This window comes from Ambystoma mexicanum, chromosome 1p (assembly GCF_040938575.1).
Source record: "Ambystoma mexicanum isolate Mex_15411 chromosome 1p, UKY_AmexF1_1, whole genome shotgun sequence".
Lineage (NCBI taxonomy): Eukaryota > Metazoa > Chordata > Amphibia > Caudata > Ambystomatidae > Ambystoma > Ambystoma mexicanum.
The window spans coordinates 619810633-619825563 of record NC_090921.1 but is presented as its reverse complement, the minus strand read 5'-3'; the positions used below and the strand labels follow the sequence as shown (position 1 = coordinate 619825563).

General features: G+C 43.8%; 1 protein-coding gene across 1 annotated transcript in view; it reads right to left on the bottom strand.

The window, feature by feature from the left end:
* Positions 1-2451: 2451 nt before the first annotated feature.
* The window catches only part of LSM7 (LSM7 homolog, U6 small nuclear RNA and mRNA degradation associated), a 47836-nt gene continuing 35356 nt past the window's right edge, over positions 2452-14931 (bottom strand). The window contains exons 3-4 of the mRNA XM_069649609.1: positions 5104-5175; positions 2452-2880 (exon numbers count right to left, since the gene is read on the bottom strand). Of these exons, the coding sequence (XP_069505710.1) occupies positions 2738-2880; positions 5104-5175 (215 nt within the window). The 3' untranslated portion in view covers positions 2452-2737. The remainder of the gene's footprint in view (positions 2881-5103; positions 5176-14931) is intronic.

The window sequence follows — 14931 nt, the reverse complement described above, 5'->3', positions numbered from 1 at the left end:
TGGAGGGGCACTTGCGCTCTGACAACGCTGCACTCAGCCCTGATGGTGATACCATCAAGCCACATCCGAGGGGAGAGGGTGCCAGCAAAGATGGCCCAGGCACCCCCGTCAACAACCGAAGAACTCCCTGCATATGACGTCTTATCGGAAGAGCAGCTACAGAGCACAGTATCCCTAAAACGGGGATCATCAAACTATATCTCCACAGAATCCTCTGAACCGTTGGCGCAAATACCTGACAAATTTAAGTTATTTACTTCTGCAGCAACATTCTTCGCGTCCCCTCGTTCCAAGCATCCAAGCTCGAGCAAATGCAAAACGGATACAGATAATCCGCTGGGAACTCATCCAGCTAGCCAACACGAGGGATTTAATGTCAAAGAAGAACCAAGAGCCCTGCGGCTGATTACCATGCAGAACCGCTACGTCCTGGACCTCCTAACTGCAATGGACGGCAGTGTTTGCCCAAAAATCGCGAGTGCAAGTTGCACTTTCATACCCTCTGCCGATGCAGACAATATGACATTATCACACGTGATGGCAGCAGTGCACAATCTTTGAGAAAGAATGAAGGAAGGTGTTCAGTCCAGCACATGGTTCGACAACCTGTTCGAGTTGGTCCCGTCGTAGCTTGGGATGGCCGTGAAGCTGCCGATACCCATCATAGTCTTTTTCTTACTCATTTTTTGTGTGTGCCAATTGGGACTCCGGTGCTGGGCAAAATCTATTCCTAACAGTGCAATGATGATGGTGACAATGGGCAACGGAGCAGGGGTAGTACAAGTAACACATGAAGCCCAGGTTCAAACAGGAGAAGATTCAGAACCCAAGTACAGAATGACTGCTATATACAACACTGGATACATTGTAGATCCGCTATGGCACACCACAATTAAGGAACCCAGTGAATTATAATGGTACGATGAAGTATGGGTAGATCTGGAGGGGGACAGGGGCTGAATATACATGAGCAGGGAGAGCCTTGGGGCGGTGTGTCGGGCCTAGATGCCTAGAAAGGGAACCCCGCCTTGGGATGAAGCAATAGCTGAGGAAAATGAACGGAGATGTTTGGGAGAGTTGCAATATTCGTTACTTAAGTAACAAAAGGGGGAATAAGGGATGAAGGGTCTCCCAGGCACCCCTTGATTTCTAATAATGCACACGATATGCTCATTCCGCGGTTAACAGCGCACCTCTGGCCAAGGTGCGAGGTAGCCATTGAATGACACATAACTGTGCAGGGCCTATGAGCCACAAGACTCTATTTTGTGTTAACTACTGACTCAATTTTCTACTAGGCCACACGAGAACGCTGAATGCCAGCCAGCACCTCTTCCCTTCATTCTCTGCACACAGCCAGCATGCCAACCCCCCCACCTCCTCCCCTCTGCCTTCTCCACGGCTGTTCTGTTCTCACGGAAGCTTGGGCGCAAAGTGTAGCAAACGAAACACTATCTCTCCTCTTCCTTTCACATCATTGCCCTGTGTGTGACCGGGCCAGAGCCTGGTCCTGGAAAAAAAACATCTGTCTCCACTAACCCACCTCTGCACTAGTAGACCCTTTCTAAAGAAATATAGACCCCAAATCCCCCCCAACCCCAAGCCTCATTGATGTAACAATTGCAAGCCTCTCGCCCCTGTGCCACTCTATTTCACCCCCATATCACTAATCCCATGTGGCCATATATTCTTCTTGTATTAACAGAGTAAAGCACCCATGTTAGAGAGATGCTCGATTAATGCGTTTTTGAAATACTGTGTTAGATAAGACACCTGGGCCAATGTACTCTCACTCTTGACTGCTCAGGTCAAATGCTATATATATATATTGTGTATAATACTAAAATGCATGTGGCCACAAGGGCAAAGAGTTAGATACAATGAAATACAGTGACGCGGACATCGCCTGACCCTGCACCCCTCCCAGATGAGCCCAGCTGACCCGCGTGCTCCAGGAAGTTACAAAACCGGAGCTGACCAATCCTGGAGCAACATCCCTACACAAAACATACTGTCCAATCCCCTTTGTCCAATGAACACTACTTATTGTATCCCCTATAGTACATGTCGTAGATTATGTGTTTTTGTAATATAATGTGTATTTTTTGTTTGGGCAAAGCGCTCTCGGAGTAGCAGAGTCCTCTGCGTGCCCCATTTTGACTTTATATAAAGACTCATCTTTTACCTCACTTGCACTTGGTCCTGGTCTCATTCCCTACTGGGGGGTGTCCATTAGTGTCTATTATTTGGTTATTTCATTTTCATTGTGGGGAATGGCAGATTTCACAGCCCAGCACAGAAGTATTTGTGGTTTTAATTCCTCTAATATATAGCCACTCAAGTGATTTCTCGCCTGATCAAACTATGTACACTTCTCTTCAGGTGATGGGGCAATACATCACAGTAAAATTTAAAGGGCACCCTGAAAATAAGACATTGTGGCACTTGCGCTTCGGTGAGCCGTAAAAAACATTTTATTAACCTCTTTAGGATCCACACTTATGTAATGCCTAGTCACAACTAGATTGAAGTCTCCCAACAAAATATTTATTGTACAAAGAAAGGTTTGCAGAACTAAAATTGCATACTTCTGCTATTTAAAAAAAAAAAAAGATGTATGGTCTACCCAATTGTCTGTGTAAAGAAAATGTATTAAAAAAAACAAACATGGAAACTTTCCAAGACACACTTATTGTCCATGTGGTCTTAAGATCTGAGCAAGCCCCAAGGCACATTCTCATCCATCTTGCTGCTGGATAAATGGGTTAGGAATGGCCTCCATGCCATCCTGCGGACAGATCAGAACCACTGAAGTCCCTCGGCACACAACCAAGCCTAGCTGTCGGGTGTCTTCTGTCAATTTGTATTGGTCATCTGGATCTGAAAAGAAATAAACGAAGCACTGATTTTTAATAAAATGTGGTAGTCCGTTGAAGATACATTTTTCAGTTCCTGTTAGGGGGTAGACCCAGTATTGGAGTTATTCACCGAGAGCATTACGAGTAACCTGTTCTCATTTATGTACTGCCAAATGTTGATCAACTGGCCCAATTTCACTAAAGGATCCTCCAAAAAAAATAATGGTTACATGCAATACTGGATTCCATGAACATTTGCCAAGGTTTTTCTTCACAAAAGGCAACTTTGCCGCATTTCTTTACACCACAAACAGCAGGGAAGGGAGCGGGGGGGACACCACACACACACACACACACACATCCCATTATATACCTTAAATGAAATTACCACATCAAGCATCCAAATAGAAATGCAGCACAACCGAATAAGCCAAAGTTGCCATTCGGGAAAAGGGAGCAATACACAACATTCTGCCTTAAGAGAGCATAAAAGCAGTTTCCTAAATGTATTACATTTACCCTCCTTTCCATATCGTGTTCTACAAAGAATTACCAAGTTGCACCTCTAGTACTGTGAAATGTCGTTCTACTGCTGAAACGTTGCTGCATCTGAATACTGTCAGTGTGATGGGAATTTAACAATTTTACTATACATGCCATTGGTCTAAATAACATGTTTGTAAAAGATAAATTAGGATACTTCTTGATGGGTTTGTTAATTGTGCAAAGGGATTGAAGCTCACTTGTGCATTTAAGTAATAATCACTACCTTTCACAAACATGCATGTGTGTTTGTCCCTAACACACTAGACAACCCCCCCTGCCCTCCTCCCGGCCCCCCTTACAACCCGTAGCAATGCTGGGGGATGGAGATTGAAGCTATATGGGATACGTGTCCCAGGCCTAGCAGAGGCTTGGTGCCAAACTCAGATAAGAGGAGGCACTCTGAACTACAATGGGCTGCATGGTTGCCAATGGCTTTAAAACAAAAGATTGGTGAATAATCTTGCAGGCAGAACATTTCTGTGCACGTTCCCCTCTTCTTGGCTAGTCTGACAACATTTAATTAATATGCACCAATTTAAAAGATGTACAAAGTAAAATTGTTGTTAAACAAAACAAAAGAGGCGATGTCTGGAAGGTTTGGAATTAAATCTAAACTCTGCCATTGCACTGGGCAACCCTCCAGACCATTATTCTTCAGCCTGCCAAGCCATTACAGAAGGAGAAAGACCATCTGCAAATCAGGCTTGGTCCCAAACCCAAAAGCAGAAGTCCAGCCCGAACTGCTTGGTCACATCCCTTCTTCCACGAGAACACAAGCATCCCCAGACATGTCTAGTGCAGAAGGGATGTGACCAAGCAGTTCGGGATGGACTGCACCTTTTGGGCTGGGGTCAAGAGATTTGCATATGGTGTTTTCCCCATTTCATAATGGCTTGGAAGGTGAAGAACAATGGTCTGGAAGGTTGCACAGAGCAATGCCAGCAGTTGAGATTAATTCTAAACCTTCCAGCCATCACCTCTTGTTTTGCTGTAGTCGCCCCGAGTGGGCCGGGTATGCCCAGACGTGGGCCCCATGCTGGGCCCTAGAGACCCAAGCTACTTCTCAATGATGAGGCCGAAACATGTCTGGGGATGCCTGTGGTCTCATGCAGAAGGGACGTGACCAAGCAGTTCGGGCTGCACTGCCCCTTTTGGGGTGGAACAAAGTCCGATTTGTATATGGCATTTCGCTTTTTTAATGGTTTAGCAGGCAAAGAACGATGGTCTGAGAGTTGCCTGTCCCGAGCAATACCAGAGGTTGAAGTTAATTCTAAACGTTCAAACCATCACCTCTTGTTTTGCTGTAGATCATTGTCACACCATTCATTGTTTTCATGAGACTATTTCAACTAAATAGCTGTGCAAAAAAAGGGAGCAAAGAGGCAGCAGTCATCAGGCCACCTATGAACAAGAACTATATAAAAAGAAAGATACAATAGAAGTTTAGTTTTTTACATTTGGTCCGTTGAACATCAAAGCCATCAAGTAAAATTGTACTATTGTGGAATACTATTTACATGTATTCTTCGGTGGAGCACTGACCGTTCTACTGCGCAAAGTAGAGAAGACGTGTTAGCCTGAAAACGAACGTTGCAACAATCTAAATGCTGAACTACACAAGACAACAATGATGCAATAGCTCAAATAGATGATTCTCTGACCAGCACTGCTTAATGTACTTGGTCGCAACGTTGCATACCTCTCATATACTCTATTGTGCCATCAAGTACCAGGTTCAGAAGGGGGTCGAAGCCTTTCAAGACACCGCTTGCTAAGAATTAAAATGACAATGATTTAGTTACAATTTTTCGCAGATTTTTTATTCGTTCAACATCACGCAAAAATAATTTCCATATGAGAGAAATACCAATTTTACAAAAATAAGACAGGACTCGTTTTTACATTCAATCTTTTTCAATGACTTAAGCCAACGGTCCTAGGGCTTTGGAACACAACTGCTGAGCAGAAGAAAAATAAACACCACCGCCAGGGATATCACTTCCAATGCATTCTGAACATTCGGTCTTCAAAAGTAAACACGGAAACAACAATGGAATTTCCAGGAGAGATTATTTTCAACAAGACACTTTTTGCTGCAAAATCCTACTTAACACAACAAACAGAAAGCTAAAATTTAGGAAATTAATTTACTTTCTTATAGCGAAATCTTCTAGACACATAATGCATTCCTTTTTAAACCAGCTCCAGTATAAACAAGCTTGCAATTTAAATGCTTACCGAAGATAATCTTATTTAAATACTACAAAATAAATATACATTTAATTTACTAACTCTGTCTATTAACTTTACTTACTTTTAAAAGTAAAAGAGCGTTTTACTTCACCATGAAAACTCGAGAACATGTATTGGCATTAGCACTATGTGCTAATAGCCTTGTAGGATTCGGGAGAGATCATTATCACTGTGGCCATACGTTTGGGGGGGGGGGGGGGTCATTAACCTAAGGCAATAACTTGGTGTTGGATTATTATCCCGCGATAATGACCCCTTACTCTGTCTATAATGTGACAGCAATCTTCTTGCACTACCTCCTGACAAACGTTAGTACGTTCTGGAGCAGACAGTGGGGGATTTTCGGACAGCCACAATGACACTGTGCATGGTTCTGACAGACCAGTAGAGCACCAGTGTGCAATACTCAAGTGTTTTATAGATATAGACACTGAAATGCTCCTTGAAACAAACATTGCACCCATTAAAATATCTACTTCACCCCCGCTTCTACCATGCAGATGCCATTCAAAAAAGAGACACAGCAATGGAAGGCACATTGAAGCTGACTGCATGAAGATATATTCTTTCCGAGGCAGAAATGTCTGATTTAGGGAGGCATTCATGGGTGTAAGGCACCACAGAGAGCAATGGATGTTTGCTGGATTTTAGGGAATAAAACAGGCAGGTAGGTAGGTTGCTTATCTGGAGGGCTGGCTTTATAATTTGACCGAGTTTTATTATGCTCAAATTCGTGCAAAAAGATTAATTCTTCACTACCCACACCGAGATTATAATTTCCTTCATGAGTCTGGCTGCTTTGTGTGCAATATTTCATTAAGAGTGGTTTATAAAATTGGTGTGTACTGGATCATTGTGCTTTAGCTATGCCTTAAATTGGAGCCAGGATGCAGTTTGGGGCAAAAATCCTAAAATGTGACCCCGTTTGACTCGCCCAATTTCTGCTTGCCTTGGCCTGTTTTGTTACCCTTTGAACCCTAATCGAAGGCCTCAGTGGAGAGGAAACGGTTGTGACCCCATGTCCCACTGATTCCCATAACAGTGTGTCCCATTAGTCTTTTCACCAAGCATGCCCGTCCCTCTCAGAGAGCAGTGTTGATCACTGGTTGATGGCAGTTGTGTGTGCACAATGCTGCAACAATTTCATCCTTTTCAGGGAACAAGGGCTTGTTCCCTGCAGGTCTACCTAAATTGACAGTGTTTCTGAAGCCCAACACCTTTGTCGGTGAAATATCCGCTCTCCTCGACAAAACTAAAACTAAATTCACAAACAATCATCCTAGGCGACCTTAACTTAAGTCGTGGGGACCCAAAAGATCCCGTGGCACTAGATCTGGAGAATGCCCCAACTGATCTCGGCCTCACCTTGTACATTCAAGAACCCACCCATATCAAAAGGCAGGACCCTTGACTGGTTAGCCGTCTAACTGCAATATCAAGGTTCTCGACAACACCCCTTGCTTATGGTCTGACCATCACATCATAACTTAATAATGAAGCAACCCGGCGAGCCCCGACCTCGATAACCCCAGCCCGCCCCACTAGAAGTAAAAAGGACATAACTAAGGAGAAACACCTCCCACTGTTACTCCCATCCCTCAATGCGGCCACCAACACCTGCTCTGATCCCACCTCCCTAGCAGACACCAACAACCAAATTATGCGTACGGCTATAGACTCTGTAGCACCCATCAAACTTAGGAAGGCCAAACCACGAGCACATCTTAATTCATGGTTCACCCCACAGTTAAGAATGCTCCGCAAAGTTAAACGCTGTGCTGAAAATCGCTGGAAAAGCCACCCTTCTGATGAGCATAAAGATGGTTTCCTTCTTGCCTCACTCGCCTACAAAGATGCTATCATCACTGCTAAAAAAAAAAAGAGTCTCTTAATAACTGCATTCTGCAAGCTGACTCGAATACAAAGGAACTCTTCAGGATCCTAAAAGAGCTAGAAACTCCAGCCTCCCCCCCCAGACACTTGCACTAAAGATAGTAAATGGTGTGCTAACATTCAAGCAGCCTTACTGAATAAAATCTCTAAGCTACAATCTAAAATTAAAGACAAGCAGGACAGTCTGAAGCTCGACAACCGCCCACTCTCCCCTGCTAGGGCCCTCCCTCTAGACACTGCTAACACCAAACCATTTGCCTTCTCAAAGGTCACCGTCACTTAGGTAGAAAATACCATCCTGATAATTAAACCATCCAACTGACAAGGTGACACTTGCCCAGCTCCCATCATTAAGGACTCTGTACATGATTTGGCCCCATTCATTACGGCCTTCATCAACTCCTCCTTTAAAACAGGTATTGTCCCGGACAATCTTAAGGACGCTTGGGTGATCCCACTGCTCAAAAAACCATCCCTAGACCCAAGCATACCTACTAACTTCCGACCTATCACCACGGTACCGTTTTTGCTTAAGATTTTAGACCGTGCAGCATACCTTCAGATCCAAGATTACTTGGAATCTAACAATCTGCTAGGTCTACGACAATCTGGATTTCGTCCCAGACACGGGACGGAAACTGCTTTAATAGACCTAAAAACCCAAATTGAGGTATTGAAGGATAAGGGCAAACTAGCAATGTTACTTCTCCTCGACCTCTCTGCCGCATTTGATCTGGTCAACCACCAGATCCTATGCAGGCACCTTCACTCTGCTGCCAACTTCTCGTTCTCTGCTGCGGCCTGGATCCAATCCTTTTTGAGCAACAGATCCATGAGGGTCTTTGCCCCATCCGCAGCCGCGGACCCTTGCCCTATTCATTGCGGCGTACCTCAGGGATCCTGCGTGTCACCTACACTCTCTTTCACGAAACCACTCTTTGATGTGCTTGACTATCTGGGTGTCTCCTACACCAACTATGCGGACGACACCCAGATACTCATACCCATTACAGGTGATTATCTAGCTGACACCAAGGCCCTTAACGACGTCTACTTGGTCATCCAAGCCTGGATGGCCCAACACCCGTTATGCCTAAATGATTACAAGACGGAGCTCCTTATCCTGGGCATCTCGCAACGCCTGAGCAAATTAGAGCCATCCTATCAGTCATTCACCATAGACGGTAATACCATACGAGTCTCGAAAGACAGCAAAACATTAGGTTTTTACCTTGACGCCACCCTATCCTTATCTCGACAAACAAATGCAGTCAGATCTGCCTCTGCATACATGTGCAAACTTATTGCAGCTTGCAGACCGTTTCTTACCACCCCTAACAGTGTCACACTAGCTAGAACTCTCATTATGGCCAAAATTGACTATTGTAGTGCTCTTTACTTAGGTACCAGCCAAGAGAACCTGAATAAACTTCAAACTACCCAGAACAATGCCATTCGAGCTGCCCTAAACATCCCCCGTAACCACATTTCAGAATCCAGAACTAGCACAAAGTGGCTACCTGTCAAGCAGAGAATCTCACTAAAAACACTAGCCCTCACGCACAAATGCTTGGCTAACAAGGCTCCCCCCCTCATCTACCTCTGCAGTCGGCTGTCTCGTCACTCGACCTCTAAGAACTGCCCAGACCCATTGTCTATCGATCCCTAGTTTCAAACTCCAAAAAGCGGGGGGCACTAGCTTCTCTGTCCTAGCTTCTAAGCTATGGAACTCCCTCCCCGCTACAATCAGATCTGAAGACTCATTCAACACATTCAAGCCCAAAACCAAATCTTGGCTTTTCGACCAGCACATGCTCTGCGCCCCTGTCTTACATACTCAGGCCCGCTGACCTTACTATTTTCTGTACACCCTATGAGTATATCCACTGCTAAGCCTTAGCAGCACTGTAATTTATGTATATAGAAACATTGCTAGCATTGTTAATGTAATTTTTATGTCTGTATATAAGCATTATTGTAACTTTGTACAAATTTCGCCCCAATGCCTCCGGGCCTGATGGTTTGCACGTTATAAATAAAACAAATACAAAACAATACATCACAGCTGAACTTGGTTTACCCTGTGTGCATGGAAACAAGTGTATGGCCATATACGGTCTTTGTAAAACATTATGTGACCGATTGTAATGATTTCTATTCAATAATACAAGGGGAGAGTGATACTAAAGTGATAGAAAGTAATTAATGTTAAACAGACACAACCAAGTAAAAATAAAATTCAACAGACACTCTTCTCTAAGAAAAATATACCATGTCTGTATTCTGTATGTTAATGTCAAGTACAGATTTTATAATATTCAACAGATCCATTAATGCCCATTTGCTGCAGAGATATGTGCATGACATGAAAGTCATTTATGCATTACACAGCCCACAGTGAAAAGCAAAACAGCTTGAGCTGGGGTAACATGCTTACAAATAAACCAATGGAATTTAAAATACATGGAATATTCTTAAAATTATGTTCTACCTACTTGACTGTTGGCTGCAAAATGGAGAAGCTGGCAAAACAATATTATTTTCTGCTGACCTCAGGTCACGAAGTAGAATAGGCCCATATATTTTAAGCACTCCAGAAGTGCAAATAACTTTTCAAAGAAACCCCTAACAGAACAGATGTCCATTGTATCCTAGGTCACAGGATAGGCAGGAAGAAACAAGGAAGGAGTTAAGAGGGACTGAAACTGAATCTCAGCTTGTTGTGATAATAAGTTTTAAAGTGAACTTAAGTGCTGAACCACATAAAATGCCATATCTTAGCCTTCCAATGGCCTATAAAAAAAAAAGATGTTAGGGAGATCTGTTTTTATGCTTAATCTCCTCTCCTATTGAGACCCCCACCCACAGCACTTTCTGCTAAACTTACGGACCTTTTCCTTTCTCTCCTAATGAGGAGAGCCTTTCTCCCCCTCATTCATTCTTATTTTCTCCAACTTTTGCGCACTCTGTTCTTTGTTTTACCTTATTCTAAGGAGTCTTGTTTTCCTCCATATCTCCTAAAGGCATCTGTGTTTAACGTTTGCAGCACACAACATCCTATGTGCAGTGTAGCTGGGAACCCTTTGGATTCTCCTTGGATATTCTTGGACTACTGTTCTTAAAAATAGAGGGATACTTTGTATTGTGAGGAACTCATGGTGGCAACAAGTAAGACAGACAAGTGAACACAGTTCAAGGGCGTTGATATTGAACAATGAAATGCTGTATGCAGGTTGGAAAAACACCCAACCTAAATCTAAGATGGGAGCAAGAGTCAACCATCAAATGAAAAATAAGGCGGTTCTAGTGCTGTTGTGTTAAATCAAAGGGCCTATACTAAGAAGCCCATCGCCAAACCTCACAACTAATACAAAAAAGGGTGTGGGTTAGTTCTCAAGAAAAGAAAGAAGTGTTCTCAAATAATATGTCAGGATGCGATAGCTTGGGTCTCCCTTCCCCACGTTTAAGCATGGGGTAGGATGAGAGCTTGGAGCACAGCACAGTCTCAGGTTTCTCCAGCACGAGACGACAATTCCTTAGTTTGTAGATCCAAGTCTTTCAATTGTACAGGGATTTTAATAGACCTCCTATGACCACTTGGACCTCTTTCAGGGACTCTCCTACAGCCTTCTGGCACCTGTAGTTTCACTCATATGGGGATCGACTAGAGTCTCTTGAATTAGCACCCACGTGGTGCCAGTTTTCCTTCTGCAACTGGCCTCCCCTTAACTCATTTTACAGTTCATCAAACTTGGTTCAAACTTGCCACTTTGAGCTTCTCATTCAACACAGCCCGGTTCTTATCGATTCTCACCTCGACTCACCGGCTGGGAAGAACCGCTTGGCTTTTGGCTATCCTGGATTCAAGGCCAGTACCACAGCGCGGGAGCTTCCCTCGTTCCAGCTAATCAGCGTAAACTGGCCCCGTGTACCTAGACCCCTGCTGCAAGACACTTGTGCTATTGTTCGCGGTCTTAGGCTCTCTTCCACGAAGGTTCTGCGGGTCTGGGACAAAAAGAGCAAGGTCACTTCTCTCCTCGTCACCTTCTCGATTCCTGCCGCTTTTCTGCTTTGTTTGAACTGCCGCACCTGCTTAGCCGTCTCGTCATGCTGTCTGCCGTCCACGACTTGCTCATACTGTGCTCTCTAGCGCCATCTTTTCTCCCTGTGGCGAAGGGAAAGGGCCGGTAGGTGTGTGTGATTCTGATATATTGCCCGACTTGGCCCGTCCCTTGTATTGGGACATGTCAGGTACATGGCTCTAGTGTTAGTCTGTTGTCCTTTGTGTTGTGCAAAAGTGTTTGTGTTGGAAAAGGGGGACGGGCAGCGATTTGGAATGTCCTACGTGAGAGGATGGGGGAAAAGGCGTTAGGAAGGGGGATACCGCATCTCCCCCATCGGTGTCCCACTCCCAGAGGAGCCAACCCCCCCCATCCAGGTGATCCTCCCTCACTGTTCCACCCCCAGGAACTGGATCCAATAGCGATAGCCGTGTCCTGGCCATCTGGATGACAGATCCCTGGGGACTAGCTAGGGATTCAGGTTTCTCACAGTATCCTTCCTAAAAAGTTAATTTATGAGAGATTAGCAATTTATGAGAAATTAGCACACTCCACTTTATGTGGAGTGCTAAGGGGACACCAAGTAGCCCCCTTCTATCTGCTCCCGTGACTTTTTCGTCACAGTGACAACCCTATAAATATGTCTGGTGGCAGTGGACGTGTTCTACCAACTTTAGTGCTATTTTCTACTGCAGGCTGTATCCCCAATCCCGGTTATGCACAAAGGGGTCACCTATGTTCTAACAAGGTGGCTCCTTTCTTTTTTCACCATTTCTTGTGTGGTTGTCCTTTGTTAGCCCTTCTTCTACCATGCTGGGAAGGGAGGTCTGTGTGCGAGTTTTACCTTTGGCAGGAACCCTTGTGTCCCCTCACCTAGGCGCCAGTGTGTCTGAGGACAGGAAGTAGGCAACTAGGTGCCGCAGCAAAAAGCCAGAGGACCTGCTCGTGAACTCGCTAATAATCACACGGACAGGGACCAGCCCCTTCTATATATAGAACGGCTTCTTGTGAGTTACCATACCTGACCGTTGGCTACCCATAGTTCTGTGACTAGGCCTACTTTTGTAAGGCAGTTTGCACAGAGTACGTCCGTTTATTGGAAATTGATCCAACATGGGGATTTTCTCTGAATGGTGATTTTGCTGGGCTACCACTAAATAAGACAATACACATTTGACTGTGTACGCTAGAAACTGTATTTCGTTCTGATGAAGGGCGCAAACTTGTGACACAGCAGTCGGTGAAGAGACGGCCGAAGCACACTGTGAAGACCTTTGATATACATCTACCACCAGCACTGCTTAAGTTAGGGCAGGTTTAACACAAAGAAAAAAGTAACTGAAATAGGACACAGTGTGACTGGAGTGCGATACCAGGTGTTTGGGTGTCCACCCACACACCTCTTGCACAGGCTTAACAGCTTGTGCGCTTTTAGGGAGCCCTTTGCAGGGTCCTTAACTGTTATCCTACTAAAGCATTTTATTTTAAGTAACTGAAGTATACTGAGGAACTTTACCTTTTCTGCCGCTTCATAAGACTTTTGCTCCCCTCCTACACTGACTTTGATGAACTCTTGAATAGTTAGGAATTGGACTGCTAAAGCATTTAAAGCCTTGAAAAGTGTTGCTAAGAAGTAAATCACTGCTGATAGAATTGATTAACCCTCCTTTTCCTTTCTACAGACTTTGTGTGACTTTGTAAATGAATGAAACTGTCATTTCACAGTAACAAATGCGGGTGTATGCCACTATTTAAAACTGTCATTACTGTCGTAAGCGCAAGAAACTACTATTGAAGCAGTCACCTATGACAAGTATGGTTAATATCTCCTGTGTGTTGGTTAGTCTAAAATAGTATTTACCTACCTTGCCTTGTATATATAAAATAAATGTATATTTTATTATAACTTCCAGTGTGTAAAGGTTTCTTTGGGCTAATGTATTGACTGAGTTCATTGTACTTACCTACACCTCACATCCTCCTCATAAGGTAAGCCTGATTGCTCTGCCATTCTACCAATCCTTTGGGTAGTACAGACTTATACTAAGAGCTGGGGACCTGTACACCAAGGGATAGTTTTATAGAGCCTTATCTCCAAGTGGACCTTCGGATAACTCACCGAACACAAGCATATGTGCAATATTGTGACCATTTTCCGAATTCCTGCATATAAGGATTACAGACATTAAGTGAAGTTTGAAACTACAATATTATAATCATATCTTTGCAACTGTACATAATAGAGCAATTGGTTAAAATGGGTCCCTATTTACACAGTGAGAGACTCATGAAAATGTGATTTTATAAGCTACGAGTTTCACAAACTAGGTTTATAAAATTGTGAATTTATTCCACCTAAAGTCTGTAATTTAGTGAGGTCATATGCTACGAGTTGGACTTATAGGGAAATTAAACCAGATTTTTAGACATACACTTCTGTAGCCAGCCTTCTTAAGTGAAAGAGCCGATAGGGAGGAAATGGGTATGGGATGTGTCATGTTCATGAACCAATAAGAATCAGCTACAGGCATCTTCCCCTCATGGGTAGAGTCACCTGGGTATTTGATCTCAAACTCATAGGAAGAGAATAAGAGTAAGGGAGAAGCAAGAGAGCCCATCTGACATGAGAGAAGCAGATTTGGATTTCAACCGGATGTAGCCGATGGGGCAATCTCATTAAAAGGGACGTATGCAGAGGCCTTTCCAAAAGCAGGATCAGATTACCCAATAGAGGTTGTGGAGCAGGTGCACAGACTGGGAGAAGTGATCTTACCTGATGAGGGCTACCTGATGCCAGTCGGTGTCCCCATCTATTCTGGGCCTTTGAAAAGCTGGCAAAAAGTAAGTACCCAAGATTATTTGGATCATTTTGACCGAGAATTAATTCAATGCCAGATCGTATTTAAAAATATTTTGGGATCATGCTTAAAGTTTAGATCATGAAAAAACAAAATATAGTGCAAGGTGTATGTGCTTTGTGATTTAGAATTAAAACTGAAACCTTACATAGCATTGTAGTATTCGGATTGTCTCTTGCAAGATGGGATCTCAAGAAGCTTTCGACATTTCAAATTGAACATGGAATAACACGTCCTACGATAGGTGTCGGTCATCGTTCTAGTCATGAAACATATTCCCTTCCCCCTTTCCGGCAACTACACCAATTATTCAAACACCATTAACAAAGTCTTCTGCACCATTCAGTCCTGGATGGCTACCCACAACCTTTGCCTCAATGACGAAAAGACAGTTAATAATTGTGGGCTCACCTGCTCGTCTAAAAACCCTCGACCCTCTTATGCCTCCATCATTGATGGCTC